The 24073-nt window shown below is 48.0% G+C and overlaps 2 protein-coding genes across 7 annotated transcripts in view; both read right to left on the reverse strand.

The window, feature by feature from the left end:
• Nucleotides 1-12705, reverse strand: part of RPS6KA4 (ribosomal protein S6 kinase A4) — a 40295-nt gene extending 27590 nt beyond the window's left edge. Inside the window, exons 1-4 of one of the 2 annotated variants that reach the window (XM_079958010.1) lie at nt 12296-12705; nt 7126-7197; nt 5238-5456; nt 2782-2897 (exon numbers count right to left, since the gene is read on the reverse strand). In XM_079958010.1, the coding sequence (XP_079814136.1) occupies nt 2782-2897; nt 5238-5456; nt 7126-7197; nt 12296-12347 (459 nt within the window). In that variant the 5' untranslated portion in view covers nt 12348-12705. Of the gene's footprint in view, nt 1-2781; nt 2898-5237; nt 5457-7125; nt 7198-11856; nt 11878-12295 lie in introns of those variants that run through there. The other variant, XM_079958011.1, reaches the window with a different exon arrangement.
• Nucleotides 12706-16608: 3903 nt separating this feature from the next.
• Nucleotides 16609-24073, reverse strand: part of CCDC88B (coiled-coil domain containing 88B) — a 34951-nt gene continuing 27486 nt past the window's right edge. For all 5 annotated transcript variants that reach the window (XM_079957902.1, XM_079957901.1, XM_079957900.1 and 2 more), the window contains 6 exons: nt 23266-23452; nt 21437-21582; nt 20738-20833; nt 19366-19511; nt 17837-18094; nt 16609-17090 (listed from right to left, as the gene is read on the reverse strand). In XM_079957902.1, coding sequence (XP_079814028.1) covers nt 17044-17090; nt 17837-18094; nt 19366-19511; nt 20738-20833; nt 21437-21582; nt 23266-23452 — 880 coding nt within the window. In that variant the 3' untranslated portion in view covers nt 16609-17043. The remainder of the gene's footprint in view (nt 17091-17836; nt 18095-19365; nt 19512-20737; nt 20834-21436; nt 21583-23265; nt 23453-24073) is intronic.

Below are 24073 nucleotides of genomic sequence, written 5' to 3' on the forward strand. Positions count from 1 at the left end.
TTTACAGGCCAAATACTCTCAAGCTTCATGAGATCAAGCCTCTGAGTGCAGTGTCAGGTCCACTGTGCGGAATGTTTGATGGATCGTTGCAGAGTAATACAAGCAAAATAAATGCAAATCCCTGTCCCAAGTAATTTACAATCTAAGGTGAGGAGCCTCTTTCTCTGTTAAGAGTTGCATGCCCTTGGGACATACCGTATTTTTCACTCTATAAGACGCACCAGACCACAAGACACACCTAGTTTTTGGAAGAGGAAAACAAGAAAAAAAATATTCTGAATCTCAGAAGCCAGAACAGCAAGAGGGATCGCTGCGCAGTGAAAGCAGCAATCCCTCTTGCTGTTCTGGCTTCTGGGATAGCTGCGCAGCCTGCACTCACTCCATAAGAGGCACGCACATTTCCCCTTACTTTTTAGGAAGGAAAAAGTGAGACTTATACAGCAAAAAATATGGTAATTTGTCAGGGGCCCACATACAGCTAATGGGCAAGGCCAGAGTGAAAAGAGGGTGGGCAATGCTCCTTCTCTCTCTCTTCTTCCTGTCCCACCTTTTTCTTTCTCTCTATGCCAACTCCTTTCCTTCGTTTCATAGACTCATGGAACTGTAGAGTTGGAAGGGACCCCTGAGGGTCATCTAGTCCAACCCCCTGCAATGCAGAACTCTCAACTAGAACATACATGGCAGGTGGCCATCCAAACTCTTGAGGGCTAAATTAAGTTAGGCCCAGGGCTGCAAATCCCCCCTTCCAATCTGTAGTTTTGATTAGCAGGTAGGTGGAGAGAGGCAAAGCTATTGATCTAAGAGAGAAAAGGAAAGAAGTGGGGAGGAGAAATAGCTGTGGCCTTGAGTTTCAGCTGGGAGACAAGAGTAAGAAGTGAAGATGCTCTCTGAAATAAAAAACTGCCTTATATGGTCAGGTTATTTGTCCATTCAATTCACTGTGATTTACTCTGACTGGTAACAGATCTTCAGGGTCTCAGGTGGGAAGGCTTTAAGACCCGGGTGGCTGGTGCCCATTGGGAAGGCAGGGAGCCCAGCAGGAGGAAGAGCCGGAGCCAATGGCAGGCAGAGCCAACTCATTCCAGTTTTTTGCCTCTCCTCCTCCTCCTTGCTGAGCTCTACTAGGGGCAACAGGAGGAGGAGGAAGGAAGCAATGCTACCCACGGGGCTGGATATAAGTAAGAAAGCAGGCAGATGAGGACTGGCTGAGGGGCAGACTGAGGTTGGTGGCTCCACTGCCTTGATGGACCAGCCTCTGTCGCTTTCATATCCACACTAGACAATATTATTATTATTATTATTATTATTATTATTATTATTATTATTTTGTACCCCACCCATCTGGCTGAATTTCCCCAGCCACTCTGGGCAGCTTACAGCACATAAAAAATTGTAAAACGTTAGACATTAAAGATTCCCTGATACAGGGCTGCCTTCAGATGTTTCCTAAAAGTCGTGTAGTTGTTTATGTCCTTGACATCTGATGGGAGGGCATTCCACAGGGCAGGTGCCACTACCAAGAAGGCCCTCCACCTGGTTCCTTGTAACATCACTTCTTGCAGTGAAGGAACCACCAGAAGGCCCTCAGAGCTGGACCTCAGTGTCTGGGCTGAATGATATGAGTGGAGATGCTCCTTCAGGTATACTGGGCCGAGGCCGTTTAGGGCTTTAAAGGTTGGCACCAACACTTTGAATTGTGCTTGGAAACGTACTGGGAGCCTATGTCTCCAAACAATGACTAAACCTTACTCCTCAGTAATGACATGGTCTGGTCCTAGCGTAACTCCACCTACCTACCTACCTACCTACCTACCTACCTACCTACCTACCTACCTGTGATCACTGTGATTGGGTGTCCTATATATAATTATATAATTTAGTACTCAGCTAAGATATACTCACAAATAGCTGTAAACCATTTGCCTATCTTTTGAATTGACACTCGTGTTTATTAAGGCATCTACTTTATCAAACTTACTTTACCGGAATGCAAACAAAATATCTTACAGATCTCAGGAAGTTATGAATCATCACAGCATCTTATAAGCATTATTTGCAAAAAAAAAAAAAAACCCTACAATTAAGAGTACAGATAATCAAATAGTTGCAAAGTTCAAGCAAACTGTGCTGTATTATTCAATAACTAATGAACCATATAATCGTTAATCTGCTAGCCTTCTTGAACAACTTCTTCCTTGCTTTCTTGTTGGTGAAAAGACATTTGCCTAGCAGGTTTTCTGCTGGGAGCTTAAGGTGGCTAGGCTGCTCTTGCCCTGTGGTAGGTGATCCTTTGCCAATAACCCACAATCTGTGGGATGGATCCGGTTCTGTGATCAGAGCCCACCCATCCTGCAGCATCTGGTGCACAGCCCTGTCCCAGCCCATCTCACACTGGCCAACCAGATGCCTCAAAGGGAAAGTCACAAGCAGAAACTGCGGGCAACAGCACACTCCCTATTTGTGGCAGGTATACAGATGCACACTGCCTCTGATAACTGAGCACCAATCACAATGGCTTCTTTGTCTGCATAGGATAACTGCTTCCAACCTGGTGGAGTCCCTGGGGCCCTTCGGTGACAGCAGTTTGCATGCGGCACAGCGGTTGCCACTAAGAGTATCCCTCCTGAAATGGAGGGAATCTGGATGAGGATGGCAGTGGGGCAAAGCCCTTCATCCCCAATCCAGATGTGTTATTTACTTTTTCAAGAGCATCCATGCAACTATACTAACAGCACAACCCTGCCTCGTTTGGTCACACCTCCCTCCCTTCCCACTTCTCACCTTATGCAAGTGTTCAAGCGCCAAAATGATCTCCCCACTGTAAAACCGCACCTCCTCTTCGGAGAAGTGGTCCCGTTGGTACAAGTGGGTGAAGAGCTCCCCACCGCTCACGTAGTCTGGAAGGGAAGAGGGAGGCAAAAAGGTTAATTAATTCCCAGGGTCCAACCTGAAAACAATCCCCCGGCCCCCCACCTTCAAAATATTATGCCCTCCTCCTGATTCATGGCATTTTTTCATCTCCGCCAAGCTAAGCAGTTGGCTCCTTATCTCTCTCGCCCTGACCTAGCCACTGTGATCCATGCGACGGTCATCTCCAGACTGGATTACTGTAACTCGCTCTACGTGGGGCTGCCCTTGAGACTGACCCAGAAACTCCAGCAGGTGCAGAATGCCGCGGCGAGACTCCTTATGGGGTCTTCACTGCGAGATCACATTCATCCGGTACTATACCAGCTGCACTGGCTCCCGGTGGAGTACAGGATCAGGTTTAAGGTGCTGGTTTTAACCTTTAAAGCCCTATACGGCCTAGGACCCTCGTACCTATGGGACCGCCTCTCCTGGTATGCCCCACAGAGAAACCTACGGTCTGCAAATAATAACATCCTCAAGGTCCCAGGCCTCAGAGAGGTTAGGCTGGCCTCAACTAGAGCCAGGGCCTTCTCGGCTGTGGCTCCAATCTGGTGGAACGCTCTGTCACAAGAAACTAGGGCCCTGTGGGACCTGACATCTTTCCGCAGGGCCTGCAAGACAGAGTTGTTCCACCAGGCCTTTGGTCAGGGCGCAGCCTGACTCCCTCCTCTGGCAACCTGCACAGAATTTTGCTTAATCGGTTGCCATTAATTTGATTTTAATTAATTTTTATAATGAAATATTTTTAGAATGTGTGATTATTTGATTGTTTGATTATTCGATTATTGTTAGCCGCCCTGAGCCCGGCTTCGGCTGGGGAGGGCGGGATATAAATAAAATTTATTATTATTTATTATTATTATTTCAACAGATTCTCAAAGGGGTTCATGACCAAAAATGGTTAGGAATTCCTGTTCCAGATGACTTAGGACCAGGATACTTCAAGGACAGCCTTTTTCCAAATGAAACTGCAGTGTTATTTATTTATTCCTCTTGGGCCTTTCTAGGGGTCTCTACATCATCTGAGATGAGGTATGTTATGATCCGCCTTTGGAACTCACTTGCAAGGGAGATATCTCTCTCACGCAGCATCCTCTTTGTTAACTTTTTTTGTACCAGAGGGAAGCCTTCGTTTTAAATTCACCCAGGCTTTGGGGGGTGTTCAGTTTCTGGACTAAAGACTTTCCCTGACTTTTTTTTTCAAAGTTCTCCCATTGCCATCTCCTCCTGTTTTAAACTATTCATTATTACTGATGTTATTTTGTCTTTATGAATAAAGAGCTCCCCCCCTCCGAAATTGATATGATTGTCGTCTTTTAAACAAATTGTCAAATTCATTAGAGAGGTTGTATACGAAAAGTGATATACAGATGCTTAAAACAAATATTTATCCCCCCCAACCTTTCAGAGACCATGTTTATTTTACTTCCCTGCCCTCCAACCTCTAGTCCTCTGTGTTTTATGCTGATTGTTATTATTTCATTGCTGGGATTTTAATTGTATTCTTATTTGGGGTTTGTTTTGTTCCTATTGCTATGCTTAATTTTGATGAGTCCCAGTTTAGGAGAAAAGAGGGATATAAATACATTAAATCAGTGGTTCCCAATTAGTGATCCGTGGACCCCAAGGGGTCCACACAACCCACCCAGGGGGTCTGTGGCACCAGTCACATAACAAAAACTACCATAGAGATATCAAAATTTTCAAAAGTAGGGGGTCCACGGCTTGGCTTTTAAAAAACGGTGGGTCTGCAGTACTTAGCTAATTGGGAACCACTGCATTTAGCAGTAGAAGTACAGTGGTGCCCTGCAAGACGAACGCCTCGCAAGACGGAAAACCCGCTAGACGAAAGGGTTTTCCGTTTTGGAGGCGCTTCGCAAAACGAATTTCCCTATGGGCTTGCTTCGCAAGACGAAAATGTCTTGCGAGTTCCTGCGGGTTCCCCCCCCCTTTTCCTAAGCCCTAAGCTGCTTATCAGCTGATCCGCTAAAAGCCGCTAAACCGCTAATAGCGCTAATCCGCTAAGCTGTCAATGGGCTTGCTTCGCAAGACGAAAAAACCGCTATACGAAGAGCCTCACGGAACGGATTAATTTTGTCTTGCGAGGCACCACTGTAGTAGTACTGTAGTAGTAATAATAATAATAAGTATAAACCACTGTGTAGTCATTCCACCCCACTGAAAACGAGCATACAAAACCACAAAATAAATACATAAGTAAGACCATAACAAATGTTATTTGAAACAGAATCATTGCCTCCCCTCATCTATCCTCCCAGTTCCATGTCCCCCCGTCCCCCCGGTTTGCACCCCCATGATGCTCATACCTAGGATAAGGTGAAGCTTGGAGTCTGTTTGGAAGGCGTAGTGGAGCGTCACAAGGAAGGGCGACTGGCGCACATGTTCCAGAACCATCCGCTCAGTGCGTGTGTGCTCTGTTGTTTTGGCCTTGGTCACAATGGCCGCTTTGCGCAGCACCTTCATAGCATACAGCTTGCCGGCATCGTGACCGCTGAGCTTGCGAACCAGGAACACTTTTCCATAGGCTGGAGTTGAAATGGCAGATGGGTTAGGATGGCCATCCTCAGAGTCCCCACCCCCCTACTCAACCCCTACGCCTGCTATCTTGTGGGCATTAGGGGACAGGCCTTTTAATCCAATCAGGCCTTTTAAAACACACACACACACACACACACACACACACACACACACACCACCTTTGTTGTAATAGGCTGCAATCTAAATCTCTGGTCTCCCCTGCTGGCTGGGGTGGGGTGCAAGATGGGGTGGAGGTCTTTTTCCACCCAGCCTAAAACAGTTCTACCAGCCTCCATCTGCTGCATGACACCAGTTTCACTCCTCAGGTGCAGATTGCACTAGCTGTAGCATATAAAAACCCCTGATGGCATTAGGTCCCAATCCCAGATCTTGGAGGTCTGAGGTTCCCCACTCCTACCCAGTGGCTGCCTCTATTTCCTATATTCTTAGTTCCGTTGCTTCTTTTAATTGCAGCGTGTGGAAAGCATTCGATTTGTGTCATTTGATGAATGTCTTTAAAGTATTTATACTGTGCCTTTCCATAAAAAGTATTCAAGGCAGCTAACAAAAACAGCACAATATTATTTAAATAAATAAATAAAATTATAATTATAAGACAGGAACATCAAATAAGGCAGGAGCAAAGCAGTGCCCTTAGAAGGCTTCAAACTTCCAAAAATACCAGACAGAATTGAACTGTTTAAATTTGCCACTGAATGGAGAGAAAGGTGAACATATCTAGGGGGGCGGATTCCATAAGCCTGGGTGCCACCACTGAGAAGGCCCTGTCTCCAATGATGGGGACACCCAGCGAGGGCCTGCATAAGAACAAAACAGCTCTGCCAGATCATATCCAAGACCCATCTACTCCAGCATCCTCTTTCCAATAGTGGCCCATCAGATGCTCCAAAGAAGTCCAAACGCAAGCTGAAGCAACAAATAGCTTTTTTCTGTTGTTATGTTCCCAGCATCGGGTATTCAGAGGTAAAGTGCTCTTGAACATGAGGGCTCTGTTTAGGTATCATGATGAATAGCCATGGTTAGACCTAAGCAAGGAAGCAGGTCTATACGGCGAAAGCATGCTTAACTCAATGATATTGCTTTAGAAAAGGGGTGGGGAATTCTCAGGCTCAGAGGTTAAGTATGGCCTTCCAGAACTACCCCCCAGGTCACACCCCTCACTGACCTCCCCCCAATTTCCCCCAGATGTTTTTGCATGGCTGGAATGTGCTCTTGAGCTCCAAAAATGCCTTCTGCTAGTCAGGATGAAGGGTAAAGAGGGAGGATGAGTGCAGAAACTAGCCTAATGTACAAACGTAATATTTACATCTGTTGACCCACCCACCCCATGTATGGCCCTCAGAAGGTTACCCAGAAAGGAATATGGCCCTTGAGTTAAAAAAGGTTTCCCATCCCTGCCTTGAAGAATATCAGCAAGTAACTCCAAATAATTTCATTTTTCCACATTCAGTTTCTGACCACAAAATTTGGCCTAAATGTATGCCATCTTTCGTTTCAAGCTCTCTGTCAATCATCAAAATATATTTTTGCAACACTGCTTTGTTTTCGACTTCTGCTTTACAACTTTGGTTTTCTTATTGATTGTTATGCATTTGTGTGCAGTATTACCTCTCCCCCAATAAAACAGATTCTATTATTCAGCTGCTTTCGACTTACCTCCAGTGCCCAGGACCTTGAGTAGTTCAAAATTCTCCATGCCAACTTTCTCTTCATGGCCTGTCAAGTTTGCTGTTGAGGGGAAATCCAAAAACATACACTTTTCAGATGGGAAGAACAAGGTAGAGCTGGGTTTGTGTGGAAGGAGAGTGCAAACTTAACCTTGTCTACTCAGAAGTAAGTCCTATTCAATTCAGTGGGGTGCGCTCCCAAGTAAGTGGGGTTAGGATTACAGCCTAAAACCCCAGTCCAACTAACACTGGTCATGATTTGATTCCCATTGAAACTAATGGAACAAGTTCATTGCCAACCTCCTTGCTTTCAGTGGGATCCACATCATAAACCTATACAGTACATGTTTACTCGAAGGAAAGCCCTGCTGAGTTCAATGGGACTTACTCCCAGGTAAGTGCAGAAAGATTGTGAGCTTAGGACTGGATCCAGTGTTGCATTGGTCCTAATCAAAGACCCAGTGAAATTAACTAACATGACTGAGGTCCATTCATTTCAATGGATGGACTTATGCGACACCACCCCTAGTCGTCACAAACTTTAGTTGGATTGGGGTCCACATATTTTACTTAATGGAGATAGAAGGGCCAGGCATGGGAGTGGGCTGTGTGAGCCATAATCTTCTCATTTACTCATAAAGAAGCTAAATTTGATTCTGCCTTCTGGCATTCTGGGGCCTATTGCTATTACAAGTATTAATAATAAATATAATATTATTAGATACTATATCTTAACCAGCCTTCAGCATATGGTCCTAGGGCAGGTTACAGCAATGTACCATTACAATACTGAAACAAGCTAAAACAATTTACGTTCAGAAGATTTACAAAGTGTTACAAGAGACTGGTGCTTATTATTTTTGGAACAGTATTGAAGTGATTTAAGAGGAATGAAATAACTTTTAAATTAAACATGTTGGCCCGTTTTTTAATGAAGGTGGTCACTATTTATGTATTTATGTATTTATTTATTTAACAACTTTCTAGAAAAGAAAATTAGAAAAACTGACAGAAAGCATTTACCCTGGGTATATATTATAGTGTGTTGAAAAAATACCTTGGGCTGTATCCAATGTTAGTCCTGCTCGGAGCAGACACATTGAAATTAATGGACCCGGCTAACTTCAGCCTACTATTTTCAATAGGTCTACTCTTGAGTGGAATTTAGCTGGATACGGCCCTTCGGATCTTGCGAATGATGCGTTTTGCTACACCCGTTTTCCCGAGTGTCTACACTTAGGCCCAACCACCAGGACCCACCACAAAATCTCTGGCTATGGGGCACGGGGGCGGGCATTGTGCCAATGGTGCTGAGCCACTTCTGGCCCTCCTTCTCGTCATGGCACACTCCCTTTGCTCTCGCACGGCACCCGTCCCCACCCTCTTCCCTGGGGTTCTCGGGTGCAGAGGGGAGGAGGCCCCATTTCCGGCCCATGAGTCACAACTTGGCCAACTCTGAGAGGGGAAAGAAACGGGCCCGCACTTGCCCACAGGAACACCTAGCCCAAGAAGGCCTGCCACAAAAACGCAGCCACTACAAAACCCCCTCTGTGGGGCTGCCGCCCGGTGGCTTATAGCTTACAGTGGTACCTCGGGTTACATACAGTTCAGGTTACAGACTCCGCTAACCCAGAAATAGTGCTTCAGATTAAGAACTTCGCTTCAGGATTAGAACAGAAATCGTGCTCCGGCGGTGTGGCAGCAGCAGCAGGCCCTATTAGCTAAAGTGGTGCTTCAGGTTAAGAACAGTTTCAGGTTAAGAACGGACCTCCGGAACGAATTAAATACTTAACCCGAGGTACCACTGTACAGTGTTTTCTAATTTATTGCTAATTGCACATTTATGGCCACATCCTCACTTTAAAACAGGGTGCTGAGGGGAATAGTTCCCAGGAATATTTGGGGGGAAGCCATGACAGTTGCAGTGGAATCTTGGTGCTTTAAATACATGTGGATGTGACCTATACATGGGTATCAATATTTTCTTAGTCTTATATGTCATGCTTTAAAAAGCAGTGTGTGTGTGTGTGTGTGTGTGTGTGTGTGTGTTTGCCTTTAATTGTTACCCTCCTTATTTTCATCCCCTCGCAAATAGCTAGTTTTGTTTTATTTATTGGCTAAAAGCATCTCACTAAATAAGAGACCCAAGTCTATTGAGTGCATTTAAAATACAGTTGTCTCCCCATAGGTCTCCTTAAGAACCTGCTTTTAATGCCAGCAGCCTCAGCCCTGTTACCCTGGTGGGAGGAAGGGTGGGCTATAAGCTGAAATAGTAACAACAACAACAACAACAACAACATATGCCACAACAGTAACATTCACTTTGAGCATGTGCAGAGTACATCTGCCATCAAGGAGTTTCTAGCAAATACAGTTTGCAAGCAGACAGGTCCCCTGTTTTCTTGTTATATAAAGCTCCCTCTCTCTCTCTCTCTTTTTTTTTTACAAGAAAATATTCAGGGGAAGATCAGGTGCTGTACAAATCGCCTTGCTGGATCAGACCAAAGTCCATCTAATCTGGCATTCTGTCTGCAAGAGAGGCTTCTGGGAAACTCAGCAGCAAGGCATGAAAGTATACCGCCTTCCTCACAAGCAAGGCCTGCTCTGTTCTCAGCATCTAGCACTCAAAGGTTTGGTACTTCTCAACATGGAAGTTCCACATTTGAGTCAATACCTTTGCCCAACCAGGTGCCCACCAAATATTTCAGACTACAGCTGTGCTAGCTGGGACTGATGGGAGTTGTAGTCCAAAGAGTCTGGAGAGCATCAAATTGGCAAAAGCTGCTATAGACAACTCCACTTTAAAACCCACCTGGCTTGCCCTAAACTGGGGTGCATGGAGGAGGAGGGAGGGCAGCAGTTAACTATAGCTTATGCTGCCTGGTGCAGTTACCTGTATATGACTGAGATATTCAAGTGCATTTGAAGGAGAAACGAGAGGGGATGGAGTGCATTTCAGGTCATGCATAAGGAAGTGACATGGCCCGACAGACAGTCAGATTGAGCAACTCCTAACCTTCGCCCAAATTAAGACATTTGCCCCAGCCTGGCATGCAAGGTACAGTTAGGATCCTGCTGCCAGACTCTCACATTCTGCTTCTCATATGCCAAAAGGATTGAGAAACATGTGCCTCTTGTGTGCGGTGTGTGTAAATCAGGTGTGGGGAACCCTTGGCCCATCCAATGTCCATAGAATCATAGAATTGTACTACAACTCCCATCCGCCCTAGCAAGCATTGCCAATGGCAAGGAATGGTGGGAGTTGAAGTTCAGCCACATCTGGGGTAAACAGCCAAGGTTCCCCACGATTGATGTAAATGGTTTTTGGTCTGTCAGGGTCTCTGTCTCTCATCTGAACAGAAAAAAAGTTTTACACACAAACACACACACACAAAAATTACTCCAAGAGTGGTATCGGATACCATGTTTTATTTATGCCAAGGCTCAACCTTTTTTTTTTTAATGGTAGGGGCTTTGCCCTGGGATTATGCAAATCAACAAACAGCAACCAAAAAATCAACAAAGGTGCTACGGAACCTGTGTCCCTCCCCCAAGATGCTGTTGGACTGCAACTTCCATCATCCCTGACCACTGACCATGCTGGAGGGGGTTCATAGGAGTTGGGGCCCAACCACACCTGCGGGACTCAGAGCTGTCCCACCCTTGCCTTAAGAGCAAAGATCTTTGCCTCATCATCACCACAGCACCCACCAACACAAAGTTGTATCTGGAAGTGAAAGGTCAAGATGTTTGGATCAGAAATAGTGGCTTCCCTGCAAGTTTGCATGCAATCATTGGTACCAACTACCCTTTATTATTCGCTATTTCCCCACCCCTTTTTAAATGGAGGGTGCACGGATGCTGAAGATGGCCAGATCGTTTGAAGAGCCCCTCTCTTGCAGCGAGCCTACTTTTTTTTCAGTGGGGGGAGGAGGAGAAGGAGCAGATCTCTTACTCCAGACAGCCTTCGCCAGTACACTGTTCTCACAAACACACACACACCACTTCCCACCACCCACCTGCCAACCGCCTCCAGCCGCCCCTACGGCTCCCTCCCCTTGCCCCCACCTGCCAATCCAGGCGGGGGCGGGCTGGTGATTCAGCAACACCCACCCCCACTCCAGCTGGGTCGGGAGGCGGGGCGTGCATAAATTAGGGGCGGAGCTCCGCCACTTTGAAAGATAACACTCTCCCAGGCCCTCGGGTGGGATAGGAAAGGGTTCTCTTTCTCTTTCTCGACTCCCGACGTCTCTCCGCAACCCCAGGCGGGTCTAAGCGTTGCCCAATCGCGTCCTCTGTCTCTCGGCAAAGGTCTCCGGGCACAGCCGAGCCGGGATATCCGCTCTCTTTGCAAAGCTGGCTGTTTTAGCAAGGGCAGAAAGCAACTGGTGTCTCTCCTCCTCCTCCTTCTCCTGCGCCCAGGTCACGTTTATCCGCCCTCCCCGAAATCCTGTGCATCACCGCCAAGATGACTCTCGCTCTCCTCCCTTCCACCGACCCAGTTTATGCACCGAGATCTGCAGTCACCCCCAATCTCCTTTATCACGGACGAGAAGCGGGACCTGCGTGCCGTTGTCCCCACCGCGGACAAAACCCCTATTCCAGTTTACGCGCTCCAGTTTGATCTCACTCCAAATATGAACGCCGCGCGCTCCCGATCGTGTTTACACACCGCGATCGGCGCCCATAAGAAGCCGTGCAACCAGCCGACACCCCCCACCTCCTTGTCTCTCAACGTGCGCCTTCCTCGGATCAGGTCGATACGCCCCCCGATGCGTTCCCTGCGCTCCAGCAGCGCCCTCTCCTCCACGCGCCTCCAACCGGGTCCTGAGCCGAAACCCAAGGTCCCACCCCGCCGCTGCCACTACGGTGCGCCCTGAGGGGTCATCTTGTCATTCCCGGAGGAGGAGGAGGCGCCGCCTGGAGGGTCGGGCGTCCTCCTGACCCCCTTCCGCAGATTCTCATCTGCGGGACCCTCAATGAGCCAACCCCAGCCCCTACCCCGCGCGCCCCGCCGGAGATCCCATCCCGGGGCGCCCGGGCCAGCGGCTCCACGTCTCCAAGGACCGCCCGCGCGCGCGCCAAGGGGGACCCACCCAGCTGCCCCCTCCCTCCACACACACATGCCCGGCTCTCCTCCCCCTCGATCGCCTGGTTACCGTCAGTGAGAGGCAGCTCCACCATCTCCTCCTCGGCTCCGCCGTCCCCCATGGCCAGGCCGGCTACTCCTTGCTCCCTTCCTTGCCCTCCTCTCGCGCTCTTCTCCTCCTCCTTCCTCCGCTTTGGTTACATGGTGCGGGCCCTGCGCTTCCTGGTGCAGCAAGCAGCCCGCCGCCGCCGCCGCCGCCGCTGCCTCCGCCGCCTCCAGGCCTGACTCAAGCGGCAGGAATGTGACAGCGAGCAAGAGGAGGAGGAAAAAGCCCAGGGAAATCAGGGGACCCGCCCCAGGGAGGGACAGGGGACCCCCTTCCTGCTTAACGCGCCCCCTGCCCGAAGTTCCGTGTCACCCGCGTGCCTGGATTCCCACCACACACGCACACACGCTCGGACTTCCTGCGGGGCCCGTCTCGGCCAATCCCAGGGACACGCTGCTTCTTGGGGAGGCGCGCGGTGTTTTTTCTCGCTGTCCAGCGCCTTGCAACCCTGCAGGAGTGCGATTGCTCCCGGGGATCTTCGCCACCTAAGCTTTACTCTGAGTAGACCCATTGGAATGAATGGGTCCAAATTAGGGGCTGTACCTGCAGCCAATGCTCGTCCTACAGACCCATTACAGTAGAGTGATTGTACTGGACTCCCTTAGGACCCTTAATTTCAGTGGGGCTACTGGAGAAAAACTTAGATGCAATATTTAGGTATGTCCATTTGTTTCAATGGGTCACAGGACTCCTCCAGAATAGATAGATAGATGATAGAACATTGTGCAAGTGAATTCTTGGTGTGGTGTAGAGGTTAGAGTGGAGGACTAGGACCTGGGAGACGAGGGTTTAAATCCCTGCTCAGCCATGAAGCTCGCTGGATGATCTTGGTAGCCAGTCACTGCCTCTCAGCCTAACCTACCTCACAGGGTTGCTGTGAGGATGAAATGGGGAGGGAAAGAACCATGTTGGAGGAATGGTAGAAGAAAAATGTGATAGTTAAATAAATAAATGGGGAGGTTATACATGGCACATGGAAATGATGGTATGGTGACTGCACAGGACCCAGAATATGGGAAGCACAATAATATGCCCCCTGCTACATGGAGATTGGCATAACTCTATTTATATATTATTTTGGAATTTATTTAATTCTTTATTTATTAAACGTGCATACCGTCCTTCATCCGAAGATCACAGGGGGGTTCACAGCATAAAAGTGGGAACACAAAATAAATAATAAAACAAACAAATCAATAAATCGCTCCCAGATTCTGCTGTGGATTCTGCTAAGTGGACTCTGCCAGTTGTGGATTGTTGGGATGGGAGATGGGAATCAGCCTGGGCAGGTCAGCTTACTCACAAAAACATTTTTTTTTTTGGTCACAATTGAGTAGAATGTTTTTGCTCCATCTTTGATTTTTTGTTTGTTTATTGCACTTATATTCCACCTTTTACTCCAAGAAGCTTAATGTGGCACACACGGTTCTCCCCCCCCCCGCCCCCATGTAAGTAAAACCTCTAAGTGGCTTACAAAAAACAATAAAATATACAATAAAATTTAAGAACGATACATTTTTAAAAAATCAAAATGCAATTAAAGCCAGCAGTTAAGCTAAAATGACAGGTTAAAACCTATGCCAGTTTTTGTCTGAGTGCAGGCTTGTCTAAACCAAAAAAGATTTTAGCAGCCTCGGAAAACATTTTGTACAGTGAAAGCCAAGATGATCTATATAGCCCAAATGTCAAGTGGCGGCGAGGTCCGGAGGGTAAGTGTCACCGCGCTAAAATATTTCTTCCTTACAAGTGTAAAACAAATAGTATGTGGCCCTTTTAATAGTGCCAGTTCTGCAAAATCAAAGTGGTCAATGAGGCATATCTGAGGCAAGGTGTTGCCTGGTGCAAGGTGCACAGAGCATTGGCTGGAATGGACAGAGAGGGATGGTGGAACAATAGTTAGGCTAGCTTGATTGTGTCAGCCGTAGCATTTTGAAACAGGAAGGAAGGGATTGTGCAAGGGAAGAGAAAAATTGGCAACTAGGCCATGAAATAGCCTGTCTTTGGCCTCTGCTGGTAGGAAATCAAAACTATGCTAAGGGGGGAGAGCTAGTGGAGTGTAGGAACTTAAAGCAGACATTGCAGAAGTGGCTAGTGTATGTGTGTTTTGGAAGTGCTGCACACTCAGTTTGCATCCTCACTGGGAACCAGATTTATTTGAAGCTCGCACCTCTCCCAGTTATGCTGTACAGTGGTACCTCAGGTTAAGTACTTAATTTGTTCTTGAGGTTTGTTCTTAACCTGAAACGGTTCTTAACCTGAAGCACCACTTTAGCTAATGGGGCCTCCTGCTGCTGCCACGCCGCCGGAGCACAATTTCTGTTCTCATCCTGAAGCAAAGTTCTTAACCTGAAGCGCTATTTCTGGGTTAGCGGAGTCTGTAACCTGAAGTGTATGTAACCTGAAGCATATATAACCCGAGGTACCACTGTATTGTTTTTAACACTCAATTGGGAGCCGCCTAGAGTGGCCAGGAAAACTCAGCCAGATGGGGGGTAACAACAACAACAACAACAACAACAACAACAACAACAACAACAACATTTTGCCTATGATAGCGGTGTCTGCAGCTTCTTTGGTCTGGTGGGGCCGAAGGCAGGGGAGCCCAACAGTAGGTGGCGCCAGAGCCAGTTACAGGCAGAGACAGAACCATGGGATTTGTAGAATTGGAAGGGACCACAAGGGTCAATGTGGGGCTCAAACCCGTGACCCTGAAATTAAGTCTCCACATGCTCTACCAACTGAGCTATAGATGGCTCAGTGTCTAGTTTTGCCGCTATCCCCCCCCCCACTCCCTGCTCAGTTTTACAAGGGGCAACATGGAGGTCTAGGGAGAGAAGACAAGAGCCTGTGCCACCCCCTGGACTAGATGTAAGAAGAAAGGGAAGGTGGGGGCTAAGTAAGGGCAGCTCAGGTTGGTGGGGTGCAAGCTTAAAACTGTGTACCTAGGTAGATAGATCAGGATCTACTGCAGTGGAGATGAGGGTATATGGGGCACTGCCCCACCATTGTCTGCCGTTAGCTATCCCCTCCCTCCCCTCTCCCGGCTGCCTTCTTTCTTGCAGTCAATCCAGTGGGTGGTCCTGTCTGGCAACTTCCTCCTCTGTAGTCTCAGTACTGCCCCATGTAGAACTCACCAGAGAGGGGGAGGAGGATGGGGGCAAAACTAGGATTATTTGGCTCTGCCTGTCATTGGCTCTAAGGGATGTGGGTGGCGCTGTGGGTTAAACCACAGAGCCTAGGACTTGCTGATCAGAAGCAGTGAGCTCCTGTTGCTCGGTCCCTGCTCCTGTCAACCTAGCAGTTCGAAAGCACATCAAAGCGCAAGTAGATAAATAGGTACCGCTCTGGCGGGAAGGTAAACAGCGTTTCCATGCGCTGCTCTGGTTCACCAGAAGCGGCTTAGTCATGCTGGCCACATGACCTGGAAGCTGTACGCCGGCTCCCTCGGCCAATAAAGCGAGATGAGCGCCGCAACCCCAGAGTCGGCCACAACTGGACCTAATGGTCAGGGGTCCCTTTACCTTTACCTATCATTGGCTCTGGTGCCCCCTGCTGTTGGCGTTGCCTTCCACACCACCAGACTCGATGAGCACCAGCCCAGACTGATCTCTGGGTTATGTGCCACAGGGCAGGAAGGGCTTCCAACTCTCAGTTGTTTTAAAAGCACATTTTACCTTTATACAGTAGGCTAGTTTCTATACATACTCTCTCTCACACACCATTTCTATCCTCTCCATGCAGGAAAGCAAGAAGCATTAGCAAATGTTCAAGGACACATTCCTGCCAAGCTGATTTGTAGCAGCCATCCAGGATTTTCAACTGGATTCCCCCCCCCCCCCGACTGACCTGAAGATGCCAGGGACTGAGACTGGGACCTTCTGCATGCAAAACAGATGCTCTGCCACTGAGCTACGGGCATTCCCTGAAGACATGGAAACATAGGAACAGCTCTTCCCTGTCGAAGTGATATAATGCTACTTTAAATGTGAAGCGTAGAAGGGACATCAGCCAAGGTGTTATGTTACCAAAGGCAAAATAAGTTGGCACCTTTGTGAGCTCCTCTCCCATTCCCTGGCAGTAAAAATGCACTACTAATAATAAATAACAGTTTGCTGCTCTTTTGTGGCACGCTAAACCAGCCTCCTCACTCTCCCAAATGCTTGGGCCGGCCCTGCTTCTTTTGTGGGAAAATGATCTCACGCACTTCCTGCAACATCATGGTGCTAAACCAATGTGATGTTCTGTGCTGTTCACATTCAACTCCCAGAAAGACTGGATTGATAAATAACCATAAACTTTATTTTTAAATACATTACTTAACTGCAACAATTCGGGCCCATCACCCTTCATACATATTGCATACATCTATGGTTGCATATGCTCAGACTCAGCCCTTCCCCACACCTGCTGTTCAAACTGGGTCACCTTCTTTAGAGGGTATTACATCACTTGCTTCAAAATGCAGCGATCCAGTAGCCTTGCTGCAGTTGAGGGGAGGGAGAGTGCTCCTGCTCATCTGGCTGAGTGGGGACCTGGATGTCTGCCCCAAAGTCCTGTCCTGACAGCCCCACTGCCCATAGGCATCTGTGCACCCACCGAAATGACACCCTGTGCTTTGCGTTCATTTAATGCCTCCCCATCGTTCCAATAGAATGTTCACATCAGTTCAGGTTTGGAGAATCTGAGAGGGTGAGCCCTCTTCCTCCACAAAATCACGATGGACGCTCGGGGGTTTGTTCCTCCTCACCCAGTGGCAGTCCTGAGAAAACCAAAACAGAAAACACACAATGAATTGCAGAAGCTTTGTGGGGCAATGGGTCTGTCCATCTGGTGTTAACCAGAAGGTTGGTGGTTTGAGCCCACACAGGGATGGCTGTGAGCAAGATTCCCTTCCAACTCTACAGTTCTAGGATTCTGTGAAAATATTTATTACAGCCTCGTATCCTTCCTTTTTTCTTTTCTTGCTTTGATCTCTTCTTTTTCTCCTTTATTGTTGTTATTATTATTGCTTTTTGTGTATTAGAAAATCTATCTATCTTCTCATCATTTTGATCCCCACCCCCTGCTCTAGGGTGCAGGGGCCTAATTTTGGTAAAGAATAAGGATTTATTTGTTATGAGCATCTCCCAACATTCAGAAAACAGCAGTTGTGAAGGAACCACAAATTTCTTGCCATAGGACCTGCTTTTCATGCTGGAGGTCCTAGGTTCCACCACCAGCACCACCACTTAAAAAGATCCGGGCCTTTCCAGATTGTCACTATTCCCAAGTGAGAGATTCCATCACCTAACAGCGAATTCAGGTTACGGAACCAAAGCTGATTTGGAGGTCCTGAGCAAAAATAAGGCCCACTTCCCCAAAAGGCAGACCTACCCATTCCTTTGCATAGCCAATATTTTTTTTTTTGGGGGGGGGGAGGTTTTGTATTGTTTTAGGGGGCAGGTGCCCCCTGCCCCCCCCCAAGGCTATGCCCACGGGCTCTCCCCACCCCACCTCTCATCTCACCTCTCTCCTTGTCGCTCTTGGAAGTCTGGCTCGGAACTTCCCACTCCGCCGCCGCTTCTTCAACGGAACCCCCCAGCATTCCAAGACGGCGCTGGCGGAAGCGCTGGCGAGGGGTGTCCTGCTCTTCTCCTGGGCATTCCACCGCAGGCAGCCGTGAGCTCAGCCTATGGCGGCGGAAGGGCGTCTGTTGGCCATCCAAAACACTGAGGGTGCTGCTTGCTTTGCGGAGAGGGGCTGGTGAGCTGGGGGTGCTGGAAACTTTGAGGGCAGCGGGGTTAAGAGGAGAAAAGAGGCAAGTCAGGAGACAGTAGAGCTGGGCAGGTGGTGCCCGAGACAGAGAAGCCCCAAACCTCTCTGCAAGGCTCCATAATTAAAAACAATTTGATTACTCACCCACCCTTCACAAGAAATTGAAATACAACACTAAAAGGCTTTTAAAAAACAACATTAAACACTTTGCTCCACAAATAAATCCTGCATCAAGAAAATTCTACAGCCTTGTTTACATTATGCCAATCTATGTTTTGTTAATCTGCATCATTTATTCTGCATTTCATATGATTTATTTTAAATTTTATTTAAATATTCATAAACTGCACTCCTATATAAAATTTCACAAGGCGGCATACAGCATACGGACTAAAAGCATAGTATTACAATAAAAAAGGTCAAGAATTATTTATTTATTTAATTGCCGTAAAGGAGGAGCACCAAAACTCTTAGCTTCCTGGGCTAGAAACTTGCACCATCTGTTTAAAATAACTGAAAGCTACAATTTTTGGGAGAGTGAATTCTGATCACAACATAAAATTCCATGCTTATGATCCTGGAATAAAAGTATCTCTGTTTGTGGTCCTAATTTCTTTCTTCCATTCATTTATTGCCCTTTGGTGTAAAAACATCGCCAGGAGAGCATACACAATTATAAAAAGGAAACAAAAATACCTTAAAACAGGCACAGGAAACCTGTGGGCCCTCCAGATGTTGCTGGACTCCAGCTCCCACCAGCCCCAGCCAACATGGCAAATGTCAGGGATGCTTGGAGTTGTAGTCCAACACCATTCTAGAGCAGGAGGGGGGGATCTTTTTCAGCCTGAAGGCTGTATTCCCTTCCAGCAACCTGCTTGGAGTGGTGGGGGTCATGCCAGTGGTGTTTGGGGCCAAAATCAAAAGTGGGGAGAGCAATAGATGTCAATCTTCCTTTAATACATTAGGCTGCTTTACACACACACACACATCCACACACCCTTCTCTGTCCTCCAGCCAGGCAAGCAGTAAGCATTATCAGAGTTCAAGGATACATTCCAGCCAAGCAGAACCATTCAAGGAGGGTTGTGGCCTGGAGAGAGTTGTTGAGAGCCAGACAGAGAGGCCTGGAGAGCTGTGTTTGGCCCCTGGGACTGAGGTTCCCCCTCCCTGGTTCCAGAGAGCCACCACTTCTGCCCCCATGCCTTCCAATATACTAGTGAAAGCCGAGAGTGAAAACCTCTCCACTGCCCCTGCCACGGCTTTCTCCTCCCTTCCTTCACCTGTCCCATCAGGCCCACGTCCTTCCTGCCCTGTTAGGCTCTCGCTGCTCCCGGCCCCCTCAGCCATGGGGCGCAGCTGCTCATGGGGGGCTTCCCGTCGGTGTTTCACCAGCTTCCGTATTTTCTCAGCAATCCAGTTACTCTTCCTGTTAGGTAAAAAGCGGGTGAGATAAAAGAGTTGTGAAGAGGAAAGGAAAAGGGAAGCTAAAGGATGGGGTGTTCCCGGACAGTTAACAGGAAGGACCTTCTACACTCAGTGCATCCCTGGACTATGGAACTGGCTCTCTCAAGAAGTGGTAAGTGACAGTTACTAGTTTGGATGACTTTAAAATACAGCTACGTCTACTAGTCATGATAGCTATATTATCTCTGGCATAATCAGAAGCTGTATCAGAGCTCCACAAGATTATCCTTGGAATAAGAGAGTATAAAGAATGGCCCTGTTTTAATCTGGTACGTGTTGGGAGGGTGAAGAATTAGCCAATTGGTGCATGCTTGTCACAAGCTCTGCTAGTGATACAAGAAAACATTGGGGTTAGCTTTTACAGCCCAACTCCTCATCAAGGGACCCAGTATCATTGTAGGTCAGAGAAGAAAGAGTAGAGGCAAGAACCAATTGAAAAATGCAAGGCTGATCTTTGCTTTCTGTTGAAATAGAGCCCCCACCACCACCCTGCCTTGCAAGGAGGCGAGAATCCAGAACAAAGGTATGTGGTAACTTTTAAAGACGTTAGAAATTACCCAACCCTCAGCCTAAAACCACTCAAAAGCATCATACGAGTGTCATAGAAAGAGGCGGGTCTACAACAGAAATTTGAGTGTGTCACTTGTCTCCTGTCTGTCAAGACACCTGATAATGCTTGCTGATTGCCTTTTCCTAGCCAGCCCGGCCCATTCTTTTGTTCTTGAATCCATTGCCACAGGCCTACCCATTCTAGTGATAAGTTTATCTATTTGAAGGATTTGTAGGATTTTTAAGTGAAAAGAACTATTGGGAAATGTTTTTCCAAGATACTTCCTTCTACTCCATAGAAAATATTTGGGTTCATTAAGAGTCAAGATGGCTTCAGGATTGCTCTATGAACTCAAATAAAGTATCTATTTCCCCCCCCCGGAAATATTTCCTAATTTTTGAAGGGTGAAGGATTCGTTTTCTGTGTGTGGGATGGGGGGTGTCCGCTATGTGTGCACCTTAAAAAATTGTGTAACACTAGGATTTAGAACAGAAGATTGGGGAACCGGTCAACCCCTCCAGATGCTGATAGAACTGCCATCATGCCTGACCATTAGCTGTGCTGGAGGGGGCTGATGCATTAAGGCTTCTTATGAAGACCCCAGGGACTACAAGTTGCCAAATTACTGTTGGACTTACTTGCCACGAGGAAGTGCTGGCTCCAGCACCCGGTACTGGTCCATGATCTTCTCCACCAGCTTCTGCTTCTCCCGACGCAGCTCGCCCAGTTTGTCTCTAAGGAATAAACCGAGTGGGATTTAATGCCAAGGTCCTCCAGGCTGCAGAGCGTGCTGGAGGTGTTCAGGACAGCGCAGAAAACTTCAGAGGAGGCCCTTATGGAGTTCTTGTCTTGGATGTGCAGGCATCTACTAGAGCCACACAGCTATCAGCTACCCGATGTCACACACTTGCATCTGGCACTCAATTTAATCAGCACTGAAGGCAACCCACACTTGCAAAAGAAACAATCAGGAACAACTCTAAGGGCTGTTCTTTTGCAGCGACACTTTTAAATGACAAACGTGGAGGAAAATGGTCTTGTGGGCTAAATCAGGACCCCTGGTGGGCCAAATCTGGCCATTGGCCTACTGGTTTCCCATGCCTGCTTGGCAGATTGAATTTATTCATCAACTGATCAGCTACTATTCCTTTCATCAATAACTACCGTAGCTTTAGGTCTATTTCCACTTGTTTTAGTGTCATGCATTAATTCGGCCTGTGGGCAAGAGGTTCCCCACAGATTTCATTCATACATCAATCAGTCAATCAGCTACAATTTATTTATTCTACTTAGCATCTGTCTCTACTTGTTTCACAGGTGGGTTGTCTCCCACTCACAGGTACTGGCGCTGCTCCTCTTGGAAATGCTCCCGGCTCTCCATGCTGTGCTCCAGCAGGCGTCTGTTCTCCCTGCTTAGCACCTGAATCTCTTGAAGAAGGTGTCGGTTCTCCTCCTCCTGGTTCCCTTTCAGCTGGGCCAGCAGCTACGGGTTGTGGGAGGTGGGGAGAAAGAGCGTCCCATTAACGGGCGGAATTAACACCCACCTGTTAACAAACACACAATGCACGACACCCCGCATGCTACCAACTCCACAAGCTGACTCAATTTGCTACGCTGGCACAGGGATTCTGCTGAAAAGGGAACTGCTGCATTCAGGGCTCCCCTTCTCTCCTGTCATGTGTGAGGATGCTCACCTTTGTCGTGATGTCAGCACACCATACAATTTCCTTGCCTCAGCTAGGAATGATGTGATGCAGGAACGCACCATGCGATGACAATGTGGGGGGTTTCTACACTATTGAGGTGTGAACATGTCCTCTCCATCTCTCCATGTCTTTATTAAGGTAAAGGGACCCCTGACCATTAGGTCCAGTTGTGACCGACTCGGGTTGCAGAGCTCATCTCGCTTTATTGGCCGAGGGAGCCGGCGTTTGTCTGCAGACAGCTTCCGGGTCATGTGGCCAGCATGACTAAGCCGCTTCTGGCAAACCAGAGCAGCGCACGGAAACGCTGTTTACCTTTCCGCCAGAGCAGTATCTATTTATCTACTTGCACTTTGACATGCTTTCGAACTGCTAGGTTGGCAGGAGCTGGGACTGAGCAACGGGAACTCACCCGTTGTGGGGATTCGAACCGCCGACCTTCTGATCGGCAAGTCCTAGGCTCTGTGGTTTAACCCACAGCGCCACCCACATCCCATGTCTTGATTAGCAGTATCCATATTGGATGTAAGCCCTCAAAAACCTAAATATTCAGACACATGCAATTTCATGTGGCCATCCAGACTCCTTTATATGGCCCTTGCAACTAGGCCCAGAGGCAAATTTAGGGCAGTGCGACAAGTTCCACTGCACTGGGCGTTGAACCCAGGGGGCGTTGCAGGGCATTGCAACTATGACATAGTTAACTGGGCAGAATGGAAGGCAAGAGGCAATGGGGGTGCCGAATTTTGGCCTTGAATTTGAAAGACCAAAGCCTGCCCCTGCTAGTCCACGCCCACTCTCCAGGCCACACCCCTTGCTGGTTCTGCTCTGCTCCTTCCTCAGTTTCATTTTTATCTGCCTGGAATGTGCTCTTGCGCTGTGACAGTGCTTCTTGCTTGCCTGTCTGCACGGAGGCTGGAGAGATGGGTGGCTGTAGAAACCGCTGACTTCTGCATGGCTGGAATTGAGGCTACTGTACAAAGGGCAATAGCCCCGTCCATTAGTCCACCCACGTTTGCCCCAGCCCCACCCACGCTGGGAATTCTAAGAAACCCCTAAATCAGTGCAGTTTTGAAAGTTTCAGTCCTCCATCTTGATTCAAAATGGCACCCACCCAGCTGTATCCAAACACAGGAAAACCTGTTCCTTGATCTCAGAAACCATCATTCGAGATTTGGTTACGATCTAAGAGGTGTCCAAATGCAGAGAATGAACTACTTTTGAATAGAGGCATTCCCTCCTGTGGGTGAAACATTGGGGGATGCCTCTTTTCAAGAAGATGCTGGCTGCAACATATGCCTGCTTCACGTGAAAGTAGCAAAAGGTATTCCCACATATTATAACCAGCATTCTCAGTGGTTAGAGCCAACGAACAGCTTTCCCACTTGATCTGCTGCAGACATGGACTAGGCCAGAAGATGTGTGTGATGTGTAAGGGGAGGGGATGGGGAGGGTATCCTTACTTCACACTGGGTGCTCAGGCGTCCTAGCGCCGTGTCCAGTTGCTGGTTCTGCTCCTTCAGGGCGTTGCTCTCAGCCTCCAGCCTCGCATGCTCCAGCTGAAGGCTGGTCACCCGGTTCTTCATTCCTTGGAGCTCCCCCTGGAGGTCGTCCCTTTCGCGTTCTGTCTGGCCCAATGCCTGCTTCACCCTGGGGAATAACAGAATCATGCAACTGTAGTTAGAAGGGACCTCAAGAGTCATCTAGTCCAACCCCAGCAATGCAGGACTCCTTTGCCCTACGTAGGGCTTGAACCCACCACCCTGAGATTGAATCTCATGCTCTACCAACTGAGCTATCCCAGAGTAGATGGCTGGGAGTGTCACAGAATGCTTGCCATGTACAAAGGAAGTCCTTGTCCCCTTGGCCTCCCCAGTGGTAAGGAAACTCAGGTCTGGGGGCTAAATGTGGCCACCCAGGCCTCTCTATCTGGCCCTTGGAACTCTCCCCAGGCCACGGCCTGTGCTGGCCCCGCTTCCCACCTTCCATGAGTGTTTTTGCCTGCCTGGAATGTGTCCTTGAACTCTAATAATGCTCCTGTCTCTCCTGGATGGAAGACAGAAAGGAATGTGAGAAAGTAACAGTAAAATTTACATCCATTGCCCTGCCCACTTTTGCTGCTGCCCTGCCCACCACTGGAATAAGGCCCTCAGAAAGTTCTCCAGCAGGAAATGCGGTCCTCAAGCTGAAAAAGTCCCTTGCCCCATGCCTAACCTCTACCCCAGTGCTATTCTCCATAAATAAACTGCAATGACTGATAGTGCCCTAGTG

Source organism: Podarcis cretensis (genome assembly GCF_951804945.1).
Source record: "Podarcis cretensis genome assembly, chromosome: 16".
NCBI lineage: Eukaryota > Metazoa > Chordata > Lepidosauria > Squamata > Lacertidae > Podarcis > Podarcis cretensis.